This window comes from Camelus bactrianus, chromosome 13 (assembly GCF_048773025.1).
Source record: "Camelus bactrianus isolate YW-2024 breed Bactrian camel chromosome 13, ASM4877302v1, whole genome shotgun sequence".
Lineage (NCBI taxonomy): Eukaryota > Metazoa > Chordata > Mammalia > Artiodactyla > Camelidae > Camelus > Camelus bactrianus.
In genome coordinates this window covers 52,881,758-52,903,067 of record NC_133551.1, presented here as the reverse complement: position 1 = coordinate 52,903,067, position 21,310 = coordinate 52,881,758, and the positions used below count along the sequence as shown (strand labels likewise).

The window sequence follows — 21,310 nt, the reverse complement described above, 5'->3', positions numbered from 1 at the left end:
GGGCGCCCGCCGCCGCACTGCGCCTGCGCGCGCGGCTTCCGGGGCGCGCGCCTCCGCGCCGAGCTCCCGCCTTCGGGCTCGCGCGCTCCCTGCCAGGAGGACTCAGTGACGGGCTCTTTTCTTGGACCCAGTCAATTTTTTGCACAACAAATATACTGTGCCCAAAATCAGACTTCTCCAAAGTCTCCTCAGTGAATGACTTTCATTGTCCCACGAATTGCCCTAGTCAGAAACCTGGGTACCATCCTCCTCTCCTTCACCCCCTTAGTCCATCCAAAACCCAAATCCTGTGGACCCTGGAAGAGCCCGCAAATCTATTTTCTTTTGTCTGCCACCTCCCTCGCTCATCCAGATCCTCCCTATTCTGGCGTACATTATTCCAACAGCCTCCTATTTCCACCCTTAGCTCCATTTAATCCTTTATCGACAATGATACCAGGATGATTTGTTTTTGGAAAACAAATGTGTCACTCCCCTGATTAAAACATTTCAATGGCCTCTCACTGCCCTTTGGAGAAGAATGTGTGTGATGGTTAAAAACACAAATGAGCCAGAACTACCTTACTCAAAATCTTACCTCTACCATTGATAAACTGTGCCCCTTTGGGCGGGTAACTAAATTTCACTGGTCTCAATTTCCTCATCTACAAAACGGAGGTAATAACAGTACCTGCCAAATACAATCGGTATGAGGATAAATCACTTAATGTAAGGGGCTTGGAAAGTATTAAGGCCTACTTAAATAAAATCGTAAGTCCAATATTGTTAACTTTGTTTTCACCTGCCCCCTGATTACTTCTCCAGCCTCAGCTCTCTCCATTTTTCAGGGTTCTGCAATTTCACTATCATGAATCTAGGCAGGATTTTCTTTCATTTCCTTCCCTCCTTTCCTCCTTCCTCCCTCCTTCCCCACTTCCTTCCTTCCCCCCTTCCCCCCTTCCTTCCTTCCTCCCTCCTTCCTTCTTTTTTTCTCACCTTGCTTTGAAAGTCTTTGTGTTTCTTCAATCTGTGGATTTGCACTTTCATAAGTTCTGGGAAATTCTGAGTTATTTTTCTTCAGATATGCCCCTCTGCCTTGTTTTCGCTCTCCTTTTGGAACTTACATAAGAATCCTTTTATTTTTATTATTATTATTATTATTATTATTATTATTATTATTATTATTATTATTATTATTAAATTTTACCCACTGTTTTTTCCATCCTTTTGTCTCTCTTCTACATTCTGGATAATTTCTTTTATGTGTTGATCTTGTAACCTGGGGTCTTGCTGAACTCCTTTATTTATTTACCTAGGAGTTTTTTTGTAGATTCCTTGGGATTTTTTAGGTAGACAATCATTTCATTTGCAAATAGGGAGTTTTATTTTTTGTTTCCTTTCCAATCTGTGTGCTTTTTATTTCCCCTTCTTGCCTTACTGTGCAGGCTAGACTTCCAGTGCTGTGTTGAATAACAATGGTCAGAGCACAAGGACCTACTGTATAGCACAGGGAACTATATTCAATATGTTGTAATAACCTTTTATGGAAAACAATCTGAAAAAGAATATATATATATATATATATATTTAACTAAATCACTTTGCTGTACACCTGAAACTAACACAACACTGTAAGTCAACTATACCTCAAAAAAAAGAATGGTCAGAGTGGAAATTCTTGACTCGTTCCCTACCTTAAGAGGAAGATATTCAGTCATTCACCATTAAGCATGACGTTAGCTGTGGGTTTTTTGCAGATGCCCTTTATCAAGTTGAGTGAATTCCCTTCTATTCCTGGTTTACTGAGAGTTTTTATCATGAACGAATGTTGAATTTTGTCAACTGCTTTTCCTGCATCAATTGACATGATCATATGATTTTTATTCGTTAGACTCTTGATCTAGTGGATTACATAGATTCATTTTCAAATACTGAAGCAGCTTTGCATATCTGGAATAAACCCCTTGGCTGTGTTGTATAATTCTTTTTATATATTGCTGGATTCAATTTGCTAATATTTTATTGAAGATTTTAGTAGCTAAGTTCATGGGATATTGGTCTGTAGTTTTTTTTTGGTACTGTCCTGTCTGTTTTGGTATTAAAATAATAATGGCCTCATAAAATGAGTTGGGAAGTGTTCCTCACTTTTCTAATTTCTGGAAGAGATGATGTAGAATGGCGCTAATTCTTGAAATGATTGATAGACTTCAATGAAACCATCACCATCTGGGCTTGTATATTTTTTGGAAGTTCTTTTTAATTACAAATTCAAAATTTTTGATAGTTATAGGTCTGTTCAGATGATCTATTTCATATCAGGTGAATTTTGGTAGTTTATGATTTTTGAGGAATTGATCCATTTCCTTTAAGTTGTTCAATTTATATGCATGGATAATTTCTTTTGACCTATTTTCCAGTTCACTAGGTCTCTCTGAAGTTTCTATCCATTGATGGATTTAGTTATTGTCTTTTTCACTTCTGAACGTTCTAGTTGATCTTTTAAATAACTTCCGTTTTACTTATTGCCATTTCTTGTTCCCTATGGGTACTTTCATTAGGCTTTTTTTGGGGGGGGAGATCATTAGGTTTGTTTATTTATTCATTTCCTTTTAGAGGAAGTACTGGGGATTGAACCCAGGACTTCCTGCATGCTAAGCATGTGCTCTACCACTTGAGCTATACCTTCCCCACCCTGCAGGTCTTTTCAAGTTTTGTCACTTATTTCTTTGAAAATAATAACCATGAACATTTTATAGTACCTTGTTTTTGTTTTTGTTTTGTTTTTTAGACATGCAAAGATTTTATTAGGGTAAATGACTGAGTGAAAAGAAGGAAGGAACCAGAGAGTTGTCAGGTGATTCAAGCCTGACCCCAAGTGAAGAACAGTGATGGTGTGAGGGCCTTGTCTTAGACCTCTGTAAAGCCTAAGGTTCTGCAAAGATGTTAGGGAGTTCTTGAGCCTAAGCAGCTACCAAAAACTTTAAACATGGGAAAAGGAAGGGATTGTTAGAATAATCAGAGTTTCGTACACATTAGATTGTTTAGGAGATCGGGCATGGAAGGATGTTTGCTCTTTTCTATAATCAGCAATACTGGCTTTTTTTATGGTATTTCACATGCATATTATAAAACTTAAGAGTTATAAGAAGTTATAGAATAAACATTAGGTGGTCTTCCCTTGTGTTCCAGCCATATGCTGGTGAAGTTTTAGGAGTTAGGAATGACCCAGAGAATGGCGCCCTCACTGTCAGGTGAATCATTTGCATTCTGTCCTGTTCTTACTTCTCCACTGCAAACTCTGTTTCCCTGCTCATCTCTCTTCCCTACCCTCACCCCAGCTGTTCGATTTGATTCCAGGGCCTTGCCCTCTCACACTACATGTTCCCACTCTTCCCATCCCATTAGCCTTCCCCAAGACTCTTAGCATCTTTCCAGGACAGGAACACTCTGCCTGATCTCTTCTTGCCCTTTGGACTGGGATCTTGCACTAAAAGTTTCTGTGCTGCATCTGTAACTTCTGAATGGCCTCCAACTTTGAGAGGGTAATCTCTCCGCGCTGCCTTTATCTGTTGGAAAGTCTTCATATAATCCTGCAGTGAGGTCCATATGGAAGATTTAACTTGTTTGAAACATTTACTTTATATAGTAAGCAACCTTGCTCCACATTACACCAAAGAAATTCAAACTTATAGTATCGTGTAATTCAAGTAAGTATCTGAAGTCTTTGACAATCAGTTTCTGTTACCCATTACTTCTGTTGATGAGAAACTTTTCTTGTGTACTTAAAATAAAATTGTATCTTTGCAGGAAAAAATGTGAAAATAACTGGAGGGGAGATAAAAAGTTCCCTTCCTCCAAAGAGTAATTCATTTATTTCGATCAGACACCTGGAGGCACTGATAGTACAGGGTCACCTTAAATCAAGTTCAAAGCTTGAGGTTTTCTGAGCTCCCAGGCTGCAAATCCCTGGGAGGATTCAATTTTTGATCTACTCTCTTATTCTGAAAGGTATAGCCCTTTGGTATGCCAGCTTTTTGTGGGGAACATGTTCTATTTGACTAGTCATTGTATGAGGGCTTTGGGTTTTGATTTCTGTCCCATTCAACCCAGGGCGAGGTCTGATTTGCTAGAATCAAATTCAGTTTGCCTTTAGATCTAATATATTTTCTAGGCATCTGTGTTCCATTTCTCTCTGGATTATTGTTTATCTACACTTCTGGCCTGATAACTCTCTACTTTCTTGTCAATTTTTGGATGCTTTAAGAAAAATCTTTGCTTATATTTTATCAAGAAGTTTTAGCTGTTTTCAGCAGGAGGATTCAGAAAAATAACTAGTTCATCATTAATAGACACCAGAAGTCTCAATCACCCTCTTTTCCCCTATTCAACTTCAAGTGCTTCCGAAGCCTCATTTATCACCTTAGGCATTTCTGAGTGCTAGTCTCTGCCTAGAAATATTCCCCTCTTTTGGCATCTGCAAAATGTGATGATAATAGAGGCCTGCCTCACAAGGTTATGAGGATGAAATGAGTTAATGTATTTGTGCACATGTAAAATGCTCAGAACGGTGCCTTATATGTAGCAAATGTTGAACATTGGTCAATTTTATTAGAGGTCTCAGTATATGACATTTCTTAGGCACCTGATTATTGAATATTTGTCTATTTTTGTGAATTAGCATGATGATTTCCAAGTAGCTCTGACTATGACTTGGTGAAGTCAGAATTTGCCTAAGCCACTCCCTACCCGTGAAAGTCCCACCCCCTGGGATTTCCTTGAACCTCCTGTGAATCAGGAAGCCTAATGAACCAGCTGTCTTTTCCCTCCTCAAACCTCTCCATGAAGCTCTGCGAGGGAGGTGGGAGGGAAGACTCCAGAGGAAAGACCACTGAACAAGGACTGAGGTGATTTCCACCCCAGCTCTAGCTCAGCCTTGCTGAGGGACCTCAGGTAAATGATTTTATAGGATCCTTTCCACATACTTCACTCCAGTCTTGCTGTCTCTCAGACTGCTCAGTCTAAAACAATGCCCTTCTCTGCCATTGGTTTAAAATCTACCTATTCTCTGGATAAAGAAAATGTGGTATATGTATACAATGAAATACTACTCAGCCATAAAAAGGAATGAAATAATGTCATTTGCAACAACATGGTTGGACCTAGGATTATCATACTAAGTGAAGAAGTCAGTCAGTCAGAGAAAGACAATTATCATATGATATCACTTATTTGTGGAATCTAAAAAAAAATGACACAAATGAACTTATTTACAGAACAGAAAGAGACTCACAGACATAGAAAACAAACTTATGATTACCAAAGAGGAAAGGGGGAAGGGAGGGATAAATTGGGAGTTTGGGATTGGCTGATACAAACTACTAGGTACAAAATAGATAAACAACAAGGTCCTACTGTATAGCACAGGGAGCTATATTCAATGGCTTGCAGTAACCTGTAATAAAGAATATGTATATATATATATATATCACTGTGCTGTACACCAGAAACTAATACAGCATTGTAAATCAACTATACTTCAATTAAAAAAAAACCACACAAAACCTACCTATCTCTAAGGTGTACCCCAAATACCATCTCTTGCTCAAGGTACAGCCCACCTCCAAATTAGTGCTGCATTTCTAACTCATAGCTATAAACCAATTGCTAGCATAGCAAGCTTATGTAACCATTGATTGGTTGGATTAATTCACTTTAACTTTAGAGTAAATATGAAGGAATCCACTGTCTTTTACAATGATGTAAATGTACTAGGAAGTTTACCCAGGAGACCAAATGGAGCTTTAAATTACAATGCTTTAATTTAAATCAAGTAGCCCTTTCACTTGATATAAACTTACACACCCAGGAACATCCTATAATCAGAGCATTATCTCACAAGGAGGTATTGCTGGTGTGTTATGTGCAAGTCACACTTAGGCTGATTAGCAGGGTATCATTTTGTTCCTCACATCCACAACTAATTTCCACAAAGGGAAAGATGTTAAAAAAATACAACCATCTCTGCACCATACCAAATAATAATCAATCTGAAATATATATATTTCAGTTCTAAGGCTTTAAAAACCAAGCTATATAGATGTATGTTGGCGTCTCAGTACAATAATATAAAATTTCAAGAAAAATTTTCAGTTATCTGAATTGATTACTCTGCTTTCCCTTATCATCAGGATATGAGAAAGTATTTAAGAGTTCCATCACCAGTTGCGCTTAATGAGCTATCCTTTGTCAGTATCAGAAATAGGGAACTAGAAAATGACTGGGTAGAGGCTTACGGGGACAATCTGATGATTCTGTCCTGTATCTCAGCAGAACGGTAGACGACCACAGGATTTGGGGCAGGGGCTCAGAAGCAAAGGGCTGTTTCGCGGATCACTTGATTTTGGCAGCTTGACTTGCTGACAAGCTAGCTAGCCAGGGTGGAGAAAAAGGTGGGGAATAAAGCAATTGCAAATAGCTAAGGTGAACATAAGTTTCTAAGCAGTGAATTAATTCAAGAAGAAAGTTTTAGAATTATGTCAACTTCAAATGAGAAGTCTGCTGGTGATATCTGGCTTTGGAGATTAGTGTCTTTGACTCTCTCTCTTAAAAAAACAAAAAAAAAAAGTGTGTCTGTGTGTGTGTAGAGGGGGCACCTTCCCAGATATTTTGCATGAAGAATCTGAAGAATCTCTTAATCCAGGAAGCAAACGTTTGCTACCCAATTAGGACCTTTTATTGAAAAAATGTAGACAAAGTGCTCATCTATCACAGTGCCTGCCAGGCTGGTGCCTGAAGCCAAGCCCAAGGCTCCCTGGGAGCAGTTGTTACACAAATTCAACAAGGAGCGCCTGGAGTGAGATGCCAGGTTAGTGCCTAATTCCAGAAAGAGAAAACCATCACCAGGCTGGATCAAGAGAAAAACTCATCAATACAAAACCTTTCAGACATGCACATATGTAATACATGATCTATGGCATATATCAAAATTAGGAAAACAGCAGTTACAGTGGCCAGTATAGAGCACACTGGGGGACGATGCCAACTGTGGCTTCACTCACCTGACCTTTCACCTAACTGACCTTACTCACTGTTCACTCCTCCAAGGGGATCTTTTCAATAAACAAAAAGTCAGCTGCCCCTCCCCACACTGGTCAACCTTTGACCCTGAGTACACAGAAGGATGTGAGACCTTAATGGAAAAACAACGGTAAGGAAGACACTCTCATAGTATCATCAGTTTCGACCCAAGAGGAACAAGTCAGCAGCAGCACCGACTGAGCTGCACCCTCTTTCCTTTCTCCCCGCCCTGCTCCCCCGTGACCACCGGAGGGTGAAACAGCAGGGACGGGGTAAACTGGTATGAGGCCCACTATGTATAGCCTGCCCCAACTCTGACTATTCTGGGAGGAAAACCCCTTCACTGCCAACTCAGAAAACACTGCTGCTTCCACAGGACCAAGGCTCACTCCCGAGATTTGAAGATCTCGACTCCAGTGCAGGTGTGGGTCTCATCACCTACCATGACCCCCTCTACAACTGTCTATTTCTACCGCAAAGATACTGATACAAAGATTTCTTTAGCAGTAAATACTCCTATGGACACAAGGTCCTCAATGCTCGGAAAGAAGATACACCTTGAAATGGGGTTATATTTACAAATTTTATTATTTTTTATTCCAAAAATACATATAAATGAAAACCTGCTCTTCAAATGCAGGGAGGCCTTTGCCTATCATGTAGTATTACATTTACATCACAAAACATTCTCATGTGGAAATCAGTATGCAGCTCTTTCACACACAATTCTTTTAATATATATACACACACACACACACACACACACACACAACAGATGTAAGTAGTTATGACTTTTCTACTTACACATATTCCTCTGGTGGAAAATTAGGAAATTGGGCAATTCCCATGCCTAATTCCAGCCTTGGGAAGGTAAAACAACCTCTCTGAACATTATTTTAAAAAAGATGAAACATGTAAACCACACAACCTCCTTTAGACACATATACGTTATTAGAATAAAGCAAGGACCCTGCCACATAAATGACAGTGTGTTTCTCAAAGAGGAAGATAACGTCTAAATAAAACTGCAAAATTGAAGAACAGATTAGATGACCAAAACTGTTATGTACATGCTCCAATCAGAGTTCTCTCACAGGAAACAGAGCCACGACCCACTTCAGCCTCTCGTGACACTGAATCAGCACCTGCTGGCAGTGGCCATGATCTTCCTGTACAGTCAAGTTTAAGCAGGCTCCATATAGCGTCTAAGCCCAACAGTCAATAATGAGGTCATGTAGTAAATCCCCCCGCCCCCACCTCAAATAACGAAGTGCAAAATCAATTTCTATGACTCAAGAGCTCAATCAGGTCAAAGCTTTGGTATGTTCTGGAGGCGGTTTTGGTGATAACCAAAGCTTAGTAAGATTCTCTGTTCAGGGGTCTGCCCCCAAAATGAAAACAAACCCAGTCCACGAAGCTTAGCGACTATATAAATAAAGTAACTATACAAAGAGAACAAGCCACAATTCCCCTTTAGCTAAGGGTTTATAGTCTCCTAGGCAGCAGTTCTGAAAGCACCAACTAAAGCCACAGTGCTTCTACTAGAACACAATGGGTTGGTGAGACTGCTCTGAAAACAGATGCCCACAGGCGTGCGGCTGCTGCACCACAGAAAAAAGTTCAACCAAACAGAAGTCAAAATTCTTACACTGGAGCAGAAGCTGGTCAGCAACAGAGGAAAGACTTAAGGCAATAAGAGGCATTACAGAGAGCACCATGGTGCCCTTTGAGTCAATCCCAAAGCCTTCGAAGAGAAAAACGGTCTCTCGAGAGTTTGGGCTGTTTCCCAGTTTGCTAGCTGTCAGACACCTCCTCCTCCTCCTCGTCATCCTCGTCTTCTTTCCTGTCCACTTCAGAGGTGTCAGAGGACTCGTGAAGCAGAACATACTCTCTGCTGCTGAACCCAAATTTCAGTACATCCTTTTCCTTCAGTTCGTAGTATCTCTGTGGCTCAATTCGCTTGTTGTTCAGGAACGTTCCATTGCCTGAGCCAAGGTCAATGATATAGGGCTTCACCCTGCGGCCGACTGTCCCATCAGCACGGGTGTATTCCACAAGCCTAGGAGAGAGAAAGGAGGGAAACCTGTAGGTGAAATCCTGCCTCAGATCATCCAGCTCTTTTTGCTACGTAGCCAAGATGATGTCAATAACCTCACTTGGACAAGTTCAAGTTCAAACTCTAGGAAGTCGAGGGGAAGGCATGGCCAGGGATTTGGAAATGCGGAGCAGGTTACATATACTTAAAGAAAAACGGTGAGAACTGGTCACTGGGGAATGAGGGAGGGAATTCATGGCAAGATCAAAAGCTTAAAAGGCAGAATCCAAGGCCTTTTGTCATAATTAAGTAATACATTTTTTTGCATTGTTTATAATCAATACAATGTTTCTTTCATCAATTTTTCAACATATTTTAGCTCCTGTCCTGATGGGAATAAACCAGCAGATTTGGTCTTCAGGGTCAAAGGAACAGATAAGATGATCAAAACTGTTCAAATCAAAATCGATTTGAGCCCAAGTTCTACTACAGTGATTATTTACTAGGGATGCACTGGGCTTTGCTAGCTTCATCTTCTCATCTGTCAAATGGGGTATTAATACTTGTTGTGGCCTCCTCACAGGACTGCTGTGAACATCCAACAGAAACAGATGTACCACAGAAACTGTCCAGATACAGATTCAGCTAACACAAGCCAGGCATCCTCGTAATAGCCCTGTGAGGTAGCTAGAAACTGAGGCCCAAAGAGTGACTTGCCCCAGGTCAAACACCTGGTAAGTGGCAGTGGCAGTGGCAGGATTCAAAATATGGATTTCTGCCACCAAGGTCCATCCTCTTATACAAATGTGAAAGTTTATATAAGGTGATTATTTGTTAGATTAATAATACTCCTTAAGACTAGTATTCGATACGAGGGGTGTGGTCTGCTTCTGCACACACACGTACACAGATCTTAGTAATCGTAACTGAGCCAGACAGCTGGCTTCTGCCGGCACTTCAGTTTCTTTCTGAGGACACTCACCGGTACTGAAAGACGGCGTGCTGCTTTGAACACGAGGGGTGATCAATGGGAATGTCTGCGATGCGGCGGTGTCGGCCCAGGAGGTAAGCGCTTTGTCGGTGGATGTACATCACTGGAAGCACCTCATCGTTTTTAAAGGGGTAGAGACGCCACCGTTTCTTGGGGATACGTGCTTCTGGGGGCTCGCTGTATTTAATGACGACACCCCGGAAGGTGTTGGTGTCCTCAAGAAGGGCCCCAGAAAGTTCAAAGCTGGGCTTTTCTTTAGCAGGCATCTCCTTGTCTTTGCTGTTGCTGCCAGGCCGAGGAACCGGGTCCTGAGACGCATTCCCACTGGTGCTAATGTCGTTCTTCTGCCGGTGCTCCCGGCGCCGGGCGTTGTGAAACTCCCGCTCTGCTTCCTGAGCCTGCAGGTTCTGAATGTCTCGATCCCGTCCCTGAGGCTGCCCGCTCCCAGGCCTCTCATTTGAGCTTCTCCTCTGGTGGGAATGGCCGTGACGTCTGTCTCGGTCACTGTTTCGGGCTCGTTTGTGCTCCTGTCCTGATGGCTCTCGGTGCGGCCGATCCTCCCGGCCTCTCCGGGGATGATCCTCACGTTCCTGACATTCAAACAGATTCCAGAATTAAAGGTGGTCCACAGTCTATGACCAAAGCTGCATTCAAAAAGTCATCTGTGATTTGGACGTTGGCACTCAGAGTAAAATGTCCCTCAGAAATAAGGTTATCAGTGGTGGTCATGCTCCCTGGCAAGGCCACCACATAGAATACGGAGCCCTGGCTGCTGCTGCCCATCAATAGTCTAACAAGGCAAGTCCACGTTCAGGGCCCAAGAAACAAGGATACCTATGGGCAAGCTTATACGGAAAACAGAACTGAGAGTTAAGTAGTCATATACAAGATAAATACATGAAGAAAGCAAGCTAGCTTTCTCTTATGCCCAAAACAAAAATGTAATAGTAATTTTAAAGATCTTATTTCAACAGCAACAAAAATTATTCAATACCTAGGAATGAAATTAAGAAACATGCAAGACATATAAGAAACCTGTAAAAAGCTAATAGTTAACCCTTCCTCCGAGCAGTTGCAGTCTGCCCTCTGTACACATGGTTCCTCTGTACTCGAGGGTCCGCGTCTGCAGATTCAAACAACGGGATATGTAGTACTGTAGTGTTTGAAAAATATCTGCATATAAGTGGCCAGTGCAATTCAAACCTGTGTTGTTCAAGGGTCAACTGTAATAGATATATTTTTTATAGATCTGAAAAAATGAAATGTACCACGTTTTCTTTAAAAAGACTCAGTAATGAAAGTCAGCCCAGTAGATAATAGGCAAAGGATATTAAACAATTTTCAGAGGAAAGAAATATCTAATGGACACCCGAAGATAGGATTATCCTTACTAATCTAATAACCAGAGCATCAGAGTTCCAGAGCAGGCCGTGCACACTTAGGAGCAAGGCCTCCTGGGAAGGGGTAGAGAGGAAATCCTGAGCACTAGGATGAGACTTTGCCCCCACTCCCCCGCCAAGGCCTTCTCCCTGCCATACACAGGGGTCACGTGGGGGGGCCTGCTTGCTCAGAATGCCCAAGGCATTCACAAGCTTGCCACCACCTTCTGCCTTGAGTTCTCCAGGACTAATCTCATTCTGCCCTTTATCCCCGATTAAATGAGTCGATATAAGAAGTCACAGACTCCAAGTCATTACCGCTACCCTCTTGTATTCTAATCCGCATAAGGCTCTGTACAACCAGGATTCTGTCCCCAAATCCCACCCTTTGTCAATTCCTGAAGCCACTGTACTAGCGAATGGACAGCTGGGCAAAACCAATCCACATCCTCCACGTTTTCTCAGACAGTTCTCATCCCTTTTTGCTCCAACAGAACCCTGGCTCTGCCGTGAGTGCACTGCTCCCCTGCAGCTCTCTCAAATGGAAGCTGGTTCTCTCCCACTGACCTCCCCTCAGCTCCCACCATCTCTGGGCTGGGACAGATGGCAGGCGTCATCCGTGCTTCTCACTGCTGTTCTAGAACTCTCCCCACCCTTCTCTTTCTCCCTAAAAAAAAAAAAACAACAAAAACACTGCACCTCTGAATCTCACACCAGACTGCTGTCACCCATTATGCTCACTGCTGCCATCACGGACTAATCCTGAATCATCTCCTCTCACTTTGTGCCAGCTGTCCTACCAGCTCAAGTCATTCTCCCCAGCATTACTCGTGGTGGTTTCAATAACACGGAGGTGCCTCTTCCAACACGCTGGCCTCTCTTTGAGTTTCTCTCTTCCCACTGTCTTATTTGTCTCCTCCCTTCACCTCAACCACTCACTCCCATGGTTATACACGGAACTTTTCCTTTCCAATACCTGCAACCCTGTATAATTTCAATTTCAAGCAGTCCTCTCTCTGCTCACTTTCCCAGCTCATATTTTACTCAATTCTAACAGCCCTTATCCTGATAAGACTCACCCACACCTTTGACACTCTTACCTTTGCACAGTCCCTCACTCTTTCAGCCTCTCTTCCCTTCCTGCCTAACTTACATTCCACGGTCACACAGTACAATCACTCCCTTGCAGACACATTCAAATCTCTCCCCTGTGCCATTCTGTTGCACTGTCCTGGCAAAACCACAACCAGTTTTAAGCACACCAAAGTGGCTACAGAAAAACACAAACCATTCCGACTGGTCCCACCTTAGAAGTATGACCCCAAGCCGCCTTACTGATGCTCAACAACTATTCTGCATTTTCCTGATCTATTCATTCTCTCACATGACTGTTTCATCCCTCAAATCTCCCACATGGCCTTCCCCACCCCTTATTTACTCATAAGGTATTTTCTACATCTACCCACCTACCAGTATCGACACCCAGATACTCTTGTCTTCCCTTCCTGTGACCATAAGTAAACTCTGTGCTTCTATCTAAAGCTAATTCCAGCACCGGGGTGCGTCCCTCTCAGAGCTATCCCTCTCATCAGGGATATTACTCCAGTGAGTCTCATCTCTCTTGTACATAATCAATTTCCCCAGTCTATCCTGGATCATTCCCATCAGCATGAGCACCTGCTCTCCTCTAGGGTCCATTCCCTATGTCAGTTTCCACTCTATTTCCTCCCTCCTTCTTGAGTAAAACTCCTCAAAAGAGTTCTATTTTAATCAGTCTCCAGGGGTGGGGTATAGCTCAGGAGTATAGCTCAGGTGGCAGAGTGCATGCTCAGCAATCATGATGTCCTGGGTTCAAAAATCCCCAGTACCTCCATTAAAAATAAAAATAAAAACAACCCAATACAAAAATGGGCAGAAGACCTAAACAAGCAATTCCCCAATGAAGACATACAAATGGACAATAGGCATATGAAAAAATGCTCAATACTGCTAATTATCAGAGAAATGCAAATCAAAATTACAATGAAGTATCACCTCATACCAGCCAGAATGGCTATCATTAAAAAGTCCACATAAAAAAATTTTTTTCTAATTTAAAAAATTTAAAAATTAAAAAAAAGAAAAAAAAAAAGTCCACAAACAATAAATGCTGGAGAGGGTGTGAAGAAAAGTGAACTCTCCTACACTGTTGGTGAGACTGTAGTTTGGTGCAGCTATTATGGAAAACAGTATGGAGATTCCTTAAAAAACTAAAAATAAACTTACCATATGATCCAGCAATCCCACCCCTGAACATATATCCGGAGGAAACTTTAATGCAAAAAGACACATGCACCCCAGTGTCCACAGCAGCACTATTTACAATAGTCAAGACATGGAAGCAACCTAAATGTCCATCGAGAGATGACTGGATAAAGATGTGGGTGTGTGTGTGGGGGGCACGTGTGCACACTGGAATACTACTCAGCCATAAAAAAGAATAAAATAATGCCATCTGCTGCCATATGGATAGACCTGGAGATGGTCATTCCAAGTGAAGCCAGGAAGAGAAAGAAAAATACCATATGATATGACTTACATGTGGAATCTTTAAAAAAAAAAAAAAAGACACAAATGAACTTATTTACAAAGCAGAAAAAGACTCAGACATAGAAAACAAACTTATAGTTACCAGGGGAGGTGGGAAGGGATAAATTAGGAGTTCAAGATTTGCAGATATAACTACTATATATAAAATAGATAAATAAGTTTCTTCTGTATAGCATGGGAAACTATATTCAATATCTTGTAATATATATAATGAAAATATACTGAAAAAGAATATGAAAATGAATATATATATATGTGTATGTATGACTGAAACATGCTGGTCACAAGAAATTGACACAACATTGTAAACTGACTATACGTCAGAAATAAATAAATAAATAGAAAGAAAGAAACAAAGAAACAAAGAGAAAGAAAGAAAAAATAAAATAAGAAAAAATAAAGTAGAAAAGAAGTAAGGTCAGACTATTTGCCATAACAATAATAAAATAAAAATAATTTTTTTAAGAAGTCTCCGATTCTTCTCCCATCTTCTTTTGAATCATCCAATTAGGCTTCACCCTTATTACTCCACTAAAATTGTTAAGTCAAAGTCACCAATGGCCTCCATGTTGCTAAATCTAAGGGGCCATTCTTGGTCTTCATTTTTAGTTAAGTGTATACCAGGCAACACTGGTAGAAACTATGGAGAAAATATGACAAATCAAATAATCAGGTAACACAAAATAACTAAGATGTCAAGCATATACCTTCAATTATTAATAAAGTGTGATAATGATATAATATGGTTCTTTTTTCAGAATTGAAGTCTTTGCATAGAATACACACACACACACACGCACCAAAACATAAAGGAAAAGAAGAGAGCGTAAGTATAACAGAGCCTTGAAGTATAAATATCAAACTACTAAAATGGCTACCCCTGGGGAGTGAGGTGATGTTTTTGTCTGGGGAAACAGGCGCAATCTGCGGAGCAATGAGAGGAGTAACCATATACCACACACACCATACTCTCACTTTTTATTTTACAGATTTCTGTGTTATTATGATGAGCATGCAATTAATAAATTTTTTTTAGTGGTGGAGAGAATACCTGTAAGCACAAGTCAAGCTGGAGTCACAAGCTGTGTGCACTCCTACAACTCACGTGAAAGCCACTGAGTGTCAAATGCCTGTCAAGCCCTCAAGCCCTTTTGCTTGAGAGCCATTTCCAAACTTCTAGCTAATTAATACAAGCAAATCAGCTTTTTAAGAGATAATCTGGTATACCTGAAACTAACATTGTAAATCAACTACACTTCAATAAAAAATAAATCAGAAAAGACAGAAATTGACACAACATTGTAAACTGACTATACTTCAATAACAATAATTTTTTTAAAAAGAGATAAAGTCAGGAGAGAAGTTAGCACAGATAAGCAACCTAAGACACTTCAAAATAGTAAATCACAGAACAGTTCCATGCTGTAAGCCCCAGAATTTATTGTGAAATGTTGATTTAGAAACTAGAGGTAAAGAACTGCAAGTCAAACCTGTTATTTAAAAAAAAGACAACAAAACCCAAGGAATAAAATGGTGGTTACGAGGGGATGATGGGTGGTGGGATGGTGGGAGGATAAGACTGATAATATTTAAGGGTACAAACTTGTACTGATTAGTAAATAAGCCATACAGATCTAATGCACAGTATAATGAATATAGACAGTAATACTGTACTGTAATGGTGTAACCTGATAAATACTGCTTCAATGGCAATCACATTACAATACATAAATGTATCAAAGTAACATTCTGTGCACCTTAAATCTACAAAATGTATCATGTCAAATTTATTAAATCAAAAAAGTTGCAAGTTGTGCATAAACCTAGACACACACACACCTCCCTACCTACAAGTGGTAGGAGAGGTTCAATCTGGGTACTGAGGTGCCAGTGGCTGAATTCTGATAGCCAAGGCAGTGCCTGACCAACTCATATAACAGACCACCAAGACTGTCTGGCTTTCTATCTTTAAGGTTGTAGAAAGTTGGCCCATAGTCTCTCAAATTAAAAAATCCATTGTCTCTATTTGCACTTTGTAACATAGAATTTCTGTAAAAAGAAGACTCAATGCTTGTCCCTCAGGACTGAGGACAAGGCAAGAGGGTCTGCTCTCACTACTCTTATTTCACATGGTGCTGGAGAGGAGGGTCTAGCTCAGTGGTAGAGCACGTGCTTAGCATGCAGGATGTCCTGGGTTCAATCCCCAGGACCTTCATTAAATAAATAAATAAATAAATAAATAAATAAAGCCTAATTATCTCCCCCTACAAAAAATTTAAAAACAAAAAAATGTATCTGTATCCACATAGTGCTGGAAGTCTTAGCCAGTGCACCAAGAAAGGAAATAAAATGCATACAGATTATAAAGGAAGAAATAAAATCGTCCCTATTTGCAGATATGATTGTCAATGCAAAAATTCCCAAGTACTCTACAAAAAAAGCTCCTAAGATAAATGATTGAGTTTGGTAAAGTCACAGGATATAAGACAAATATACAAAAATTAATTACATTTCAATATACTAGCAGTGAGTAAGCAGACACTGAAATTTAAAATATCACTTACAATCACTCAAAAAAGTACTTAGCTGTAAATCTAACAAAGCACATATAACAGTTGTATGCTGAACACTACAAACGCTGATGAAAGAAATCAAAGATCTAAATAAATGGAGATACACGTAGTGTTCATGGGTTAGAAAACTCAATATAATATTAAGAATTTTTTAAAGAGCCAAAACTCTCCAGAATGCAAGTTTAACACAATTCCAATCAAATCCTAGCAAGATTTTTTTATAGATATAAATAAGATTATTCTAAAATTTATATGGAAAGGCAGAGGAAAGAGACTCACTAAAACAACTTTAAAAAAGTGAAAGAATCAGTCTATTTGATTTTAAGGCATTATACAGCTACAGTAATCAAGATTGGGGCACTGGCAGAGTGACAGATCAGTGGAACAGAACAGAGAACCCAGAAATAAATGCACACACACGCCCAACTGATTTTTGACAAAGGAGCAATAGCAATTGAAGGAAAGAGCTTTTTTAATAAATGGTGCTGGAGCAAGTGGACATTCACAGGCAAAACAATGAATCTCACTCTAAGGCTCACACCTAATAGTAAAACAAACCCAAAACAGATCATGGTCATACATGAAAAACTTTAAGGAAAAAACATCTTCGGGATCTAAGGCCAGGGAAAAAGTTCTTGGACATGACACCAAAAACATAACCTAAAAAAGGAAAAATGGACAAGCTGGACTCCACCTAAATTAAAAACTTCTTTTCTGAGAAAAACCCTGTTAAGAGAATGAAAAGACAAGATACAGACTGGAAGAAATTATTGGCAAATCACTTACCCAAAAAGGCCTAGTATCTAAGAATATTAAAAAAAAAAAAAAAAAAAAAACCTCTTAAAACTCAATAGTAAAAAAATCCCCAAATAATCCAATTAAAAAATAGGCAAAAGACCTTAAAGGCCATTTCATCTGAGAGAAAATACAGATGGCAAATAAGCACATGAAGAGATGTTCAACATCATCAGTTATCAGGGAAATGCAAATTAAAATCACAATGACATAGCACTACACACCTATCAGAATGGCTAAAATAAAAAAAACGGTGCCAATACCAAGTGCTGGTGAGGAAGAAAACTGGATCGCTCACATATTACAAGTGAAAATGTAAAATGGCAGAGCCACTGGTATGGACTGAATCGTGCCCTCTCCAAATTTATATGCTGAAGCCCCAAACCCCACACTTCAGAATGTAACCACATTTTTTGGATATAAGGTATTTAAAGAACTGATTGAATTCAAATGAGTGAGACCCTAATCCAATATGGCTGATGTAGTTAAAGGAAGAGGCCTGAGCCAGGGATATGAGCGCACAGATGGAAGGCTATGAGGACACAGCCAAGAAGATAGCTATTCGCAAGACAAGGAGAGAGGCCTCAGGAGAAACTGAACTGTTCTTCTCACCTCTAGAACGGTGTGAAAATTATAGCTTCTGCTGCCTGGGGCAGCCAGTCTGTGGTATTTTGTTACGGAAAACCTAGCAAACTAACACAGCACTCAGGAAAAGTTTGGCAATTTCTTAAAAAAATTAAACATGCAACTCCCATACCATCTGGCAATTATACTTTCGGGCATTTGTCCCAGAGAAATGAAAACATGTTCACATAAAAACCTACACACAAATATTTATATAGCAGCCCATGTCTTAATAGCCAAAAACTGGAAATAACCAGATGTTCTTTAATGGGCAAATGGTTAAATCCATACCTTTGAATACCACTTAGCAATAAACAGAGAGATGAAACAACCTGAATGAAGCTCCAAAGAATTCTGTGGAAAGAAAAAAGCCAATCTCTAAAGGCTTCATACTATACGATTCCATTACATTACGTTCTTGAAATGACAAAATTGGGAGTTGAGGGGTAGGGATGGGACGGAAGTGGGCATGACTATAAAAGGATTACAGGATAATCCTTTTTGGTGACTGGAAATGTTTTATATCTTGACTGTATTGATGTCAGTATTTTGGTTGTGACATTGTTCTGTAATTCAGTAAGATATTACCATTGGGAGAAACAGCTACTTCTATATTATTTCTTACAACTGCATGTGAATGAACAATTATCTCAAAGTAAAAGGTTTACTTTAACAAAACAAGCAGGGGTAAAAAAAAGCCCAGTTTTTAGAAAAGTTCGTTGCAAGTACAGATGTACACATACGCAACACTCTTTAGCTATGATGGGAGAGGCTCTCGATTTGCAGCCAGTATGAAAACATCTCAATCCACTCACCTGTTTTACTTTGACTGTTGAGTGGTGAGGACTTCGGCTTCTTTTACTCCGGGGAGACTTACTTCTTCTCCCTGAGGACTTGTTTTTCTTTTTGGCTGGGGACCTATTCAGAGAATGGTACACACAGATTTTATCTAAATTTTCATTCCCTCATATAAATTAGCTTCAAGTATCAGGCTTATGTACTAATACAAACACCATATTTGTGAAGGTGTCTGCTGATCATACTAGAATCGGGAGCTTCACTTTTCTAGCCCTAATGTCTCCCACATATATAACTGCCTCCTGAAACTTCTCACTTTAATATAACTGCCTACTGCAATTTGTCAGATAACATAACTCTAGAGTCCCAACCCTCAAAAAACTTTTTCTGTCTTTACCATCTAGGTAATCGGCATCACCATCTACCCTGTTCCTCAAGCCAAAAACCTAGAAGTCACTCTTGATTCTTTTTTCCCTCACCAGCAACAGCCCCTCCACACAACTCCGTCCACACAATCGCTCTATCAATCAGCAAGTCCTCTGGTCCCATCCTCCCTCATTTCTACCACTCTCCTTTGATCACTGGATAACTGGACTTCCACTTCCACCCCTATTTCTAGGAGGATCACAATTAATTTCACTTCAGGTTCTTTGCATGGGCTGTTTCCTCTGCCTAGATCTTTACAAGGCTGGACTGTTCTTACCATTTAGGTCTCAGCACAGATGGCTGACTTTTCAGAGTGGTTCAGGAGAACCACTTCCCTTGCTCTCTCACCATTACATTACTGTTTTAACCTATCCCTAAGACTTGTTACTAACTGAAACTATTTTGTTTATTTGTTTGCTATTTAGTCCCAGGGCCAGAGAACGTCAATGTCGCCACAGCAGAGACCACCTATCATGTTCACCCTTGCGGCCCCAATACCCAGAGCAATCTTTAGCACATAATGGGTACTAAGTAAAACTATGTTGAATGAATGAATGAATAAAGGGACGAGTCTAACAAGAGACAACTTTTTTCCCCCTTAGAGTATCTATAGCTAGATCGCCTAGGCCCTCGATGTGTAAACTTTTCGGTGCAGGTAACTTAAAACATAACGCCCGCACTCCATTTGCAGGCAGATGGGAAAAATCTTTCAACTTAAATTATCAGGGCTATCGGCTGGGCCATACTCAGCCAAATGCTGGGCACACAGAAATGTAGGGTCGAGATGCTGCCCAACAGGCATGAGGCGCTTAACGCCCAACTATAACGCAATGACAGGTACCGGAGTAAACGTTCTTTAACACAAGCACGACCAGTCACTCCCATCGCTTTAGAATGAAGCCCAAGTTGCCGCGTCCTCCCTTCTCAATGAGGCCGACCGAAGGTCCTCCCCGGGCTGCTTCCCACTTACCGGCTACCTCCTCGGGCTCGGTTCCCGCGGTGACCGGGGCGGCCCGACTCGCCAGCCGGCGGGGATGGGCTACCGCCGGAGGAGTCCGGGCGGCGGTGGACGGGAGGCGCGGATTCCGGGCTGAGGCGCTCCTGCTTCACCACCACCGCCGCAGCCGGCGCCACCATGTCCTCGTCCCGGTGCCTTCGCCGACTTCCCCGCTCCCGCTCAGTCTTCACCTCCTTCATGCTGAGATTCACGGAGCCAAGTAAAAACAAGTCCGTTGCACTCCTCTCCCTGAAGGAAATGACGGACTTGATCCTTGGACTTCCGCTTCCGGGTGCGCGCTCTCCCAGAAACCCTCGCGGCGGAGATAACGCGATACGATGCCGGAGTGGGCGGGACCTTAGTCACCCGACTCAGGTGGCGGGACTTTTAAGTTTCCTCCAAAACAAACTTTCGGGGAAAAGTTACTCTCAGTATTGTTTGGTGCCGCGTTATTAGTCATTACTAAACACAGGGACAGCCTACACTCCTAGCAGTAGGAAAGATGTTATGCAGCCTTTCGTAATGCTATTTATAAACTCTCTATGACAAATGGAAAAAAACCCTGGGTTGTTAAACGGAAGGAGGATATAAAATTGTGCGCAGACTGTGATTACATTTACGTTTGGAAATACGAAGGAAAAAGGAAGAAAAGGAAATGCAATCATAGATGGTAGCCCATGGGCAAATCATTAGTATTTTCCCTCTGTTCCTACACTTTCTGTTACGTGCCATTTCTCCATTTAATTAAAAACATACTTTTTAAAACCTGGGAACTTTAGATGCCTTCCTCTGGGAATCGTCCCCACTCATCACTGAGGAGTCAGATTTTGCAGGTGACAAAATCGAGGGTCAGCGAAGGTGATCTGCACCTTATTCAAATCGCGAGCAAAAACGTAGCGCAGGGATTCAGAACCCTTGTTTCCCCTGCTTCCGAGAGTACCGAGGAGACCGGGTGAGCTGGCGGCCTGACAAGATTAGCACGGGAGAACTTTCCAGGAAAGCCGCGCAGAGAGGAACTCGCGCGCTGCTGGCCCCGCCCCATTCCGA

At 41.1% G+C, this 21,310-nt stretch overlaps 1 protein-coding gene across 1 annotated transcript; it reads right to left on the bottom strand.

The window, feature by feature from the left end:
* Nucleotides 1-7,625: 7,625 nt before the first annotated feature.
* SNIP1 (Smad nuclear interacting protein 1) lies at nucleotides 7,626-20,532 on the bottom strand. Its single transcript, XM_010959872.3, has 4 exons — nucleotides 20,237-20,532; nucleotides 18,858-18,960; nucleotides 10,074-10,672; nucleotides 7,626-9,115 (listed from the first exon to the last, which is right to left on the bottom strand). The coding sequence occupies exons 1-4, from the start codon at nucleotides 20,461-20,463 to the stop codon at nucleotides 8,851-8,853; spliced, it is 1,194 nt and encodes a 397-aa protein (XP_010958174.2). The 5' UTR covers nucleotides 20,464-20,532; the 3' UTR covers nucleotides 7,626-8,850.
* Between the last annotated feature and the right edge of the window lie 778 nt (nucleotides 20,533-21,310).

Coding starts and splice junctions, on each gene's coding strand:
- SNIP1 (XM_010959872.3), bottom strand. CDS start 20,463: ATGAAGGAGGTGAAGACTGAGCGGGAGCGGGGAAGTCGGCGAAGGCAC. Junction 10,673..18,857: donor CAACAGTCAAAGTAAAACAG/GTGAGTGGATTG, acceptor TTTGAATGTCAG/GAACGTGAGGATCATCCCCG. Junction 9,116..10,073: donor CACGCCGTCTTTCAGTACCG/GTGAGTGTCCTC, acceptor TCTCTCTCCTAG/GCTTGTGGAATACACCCGTG.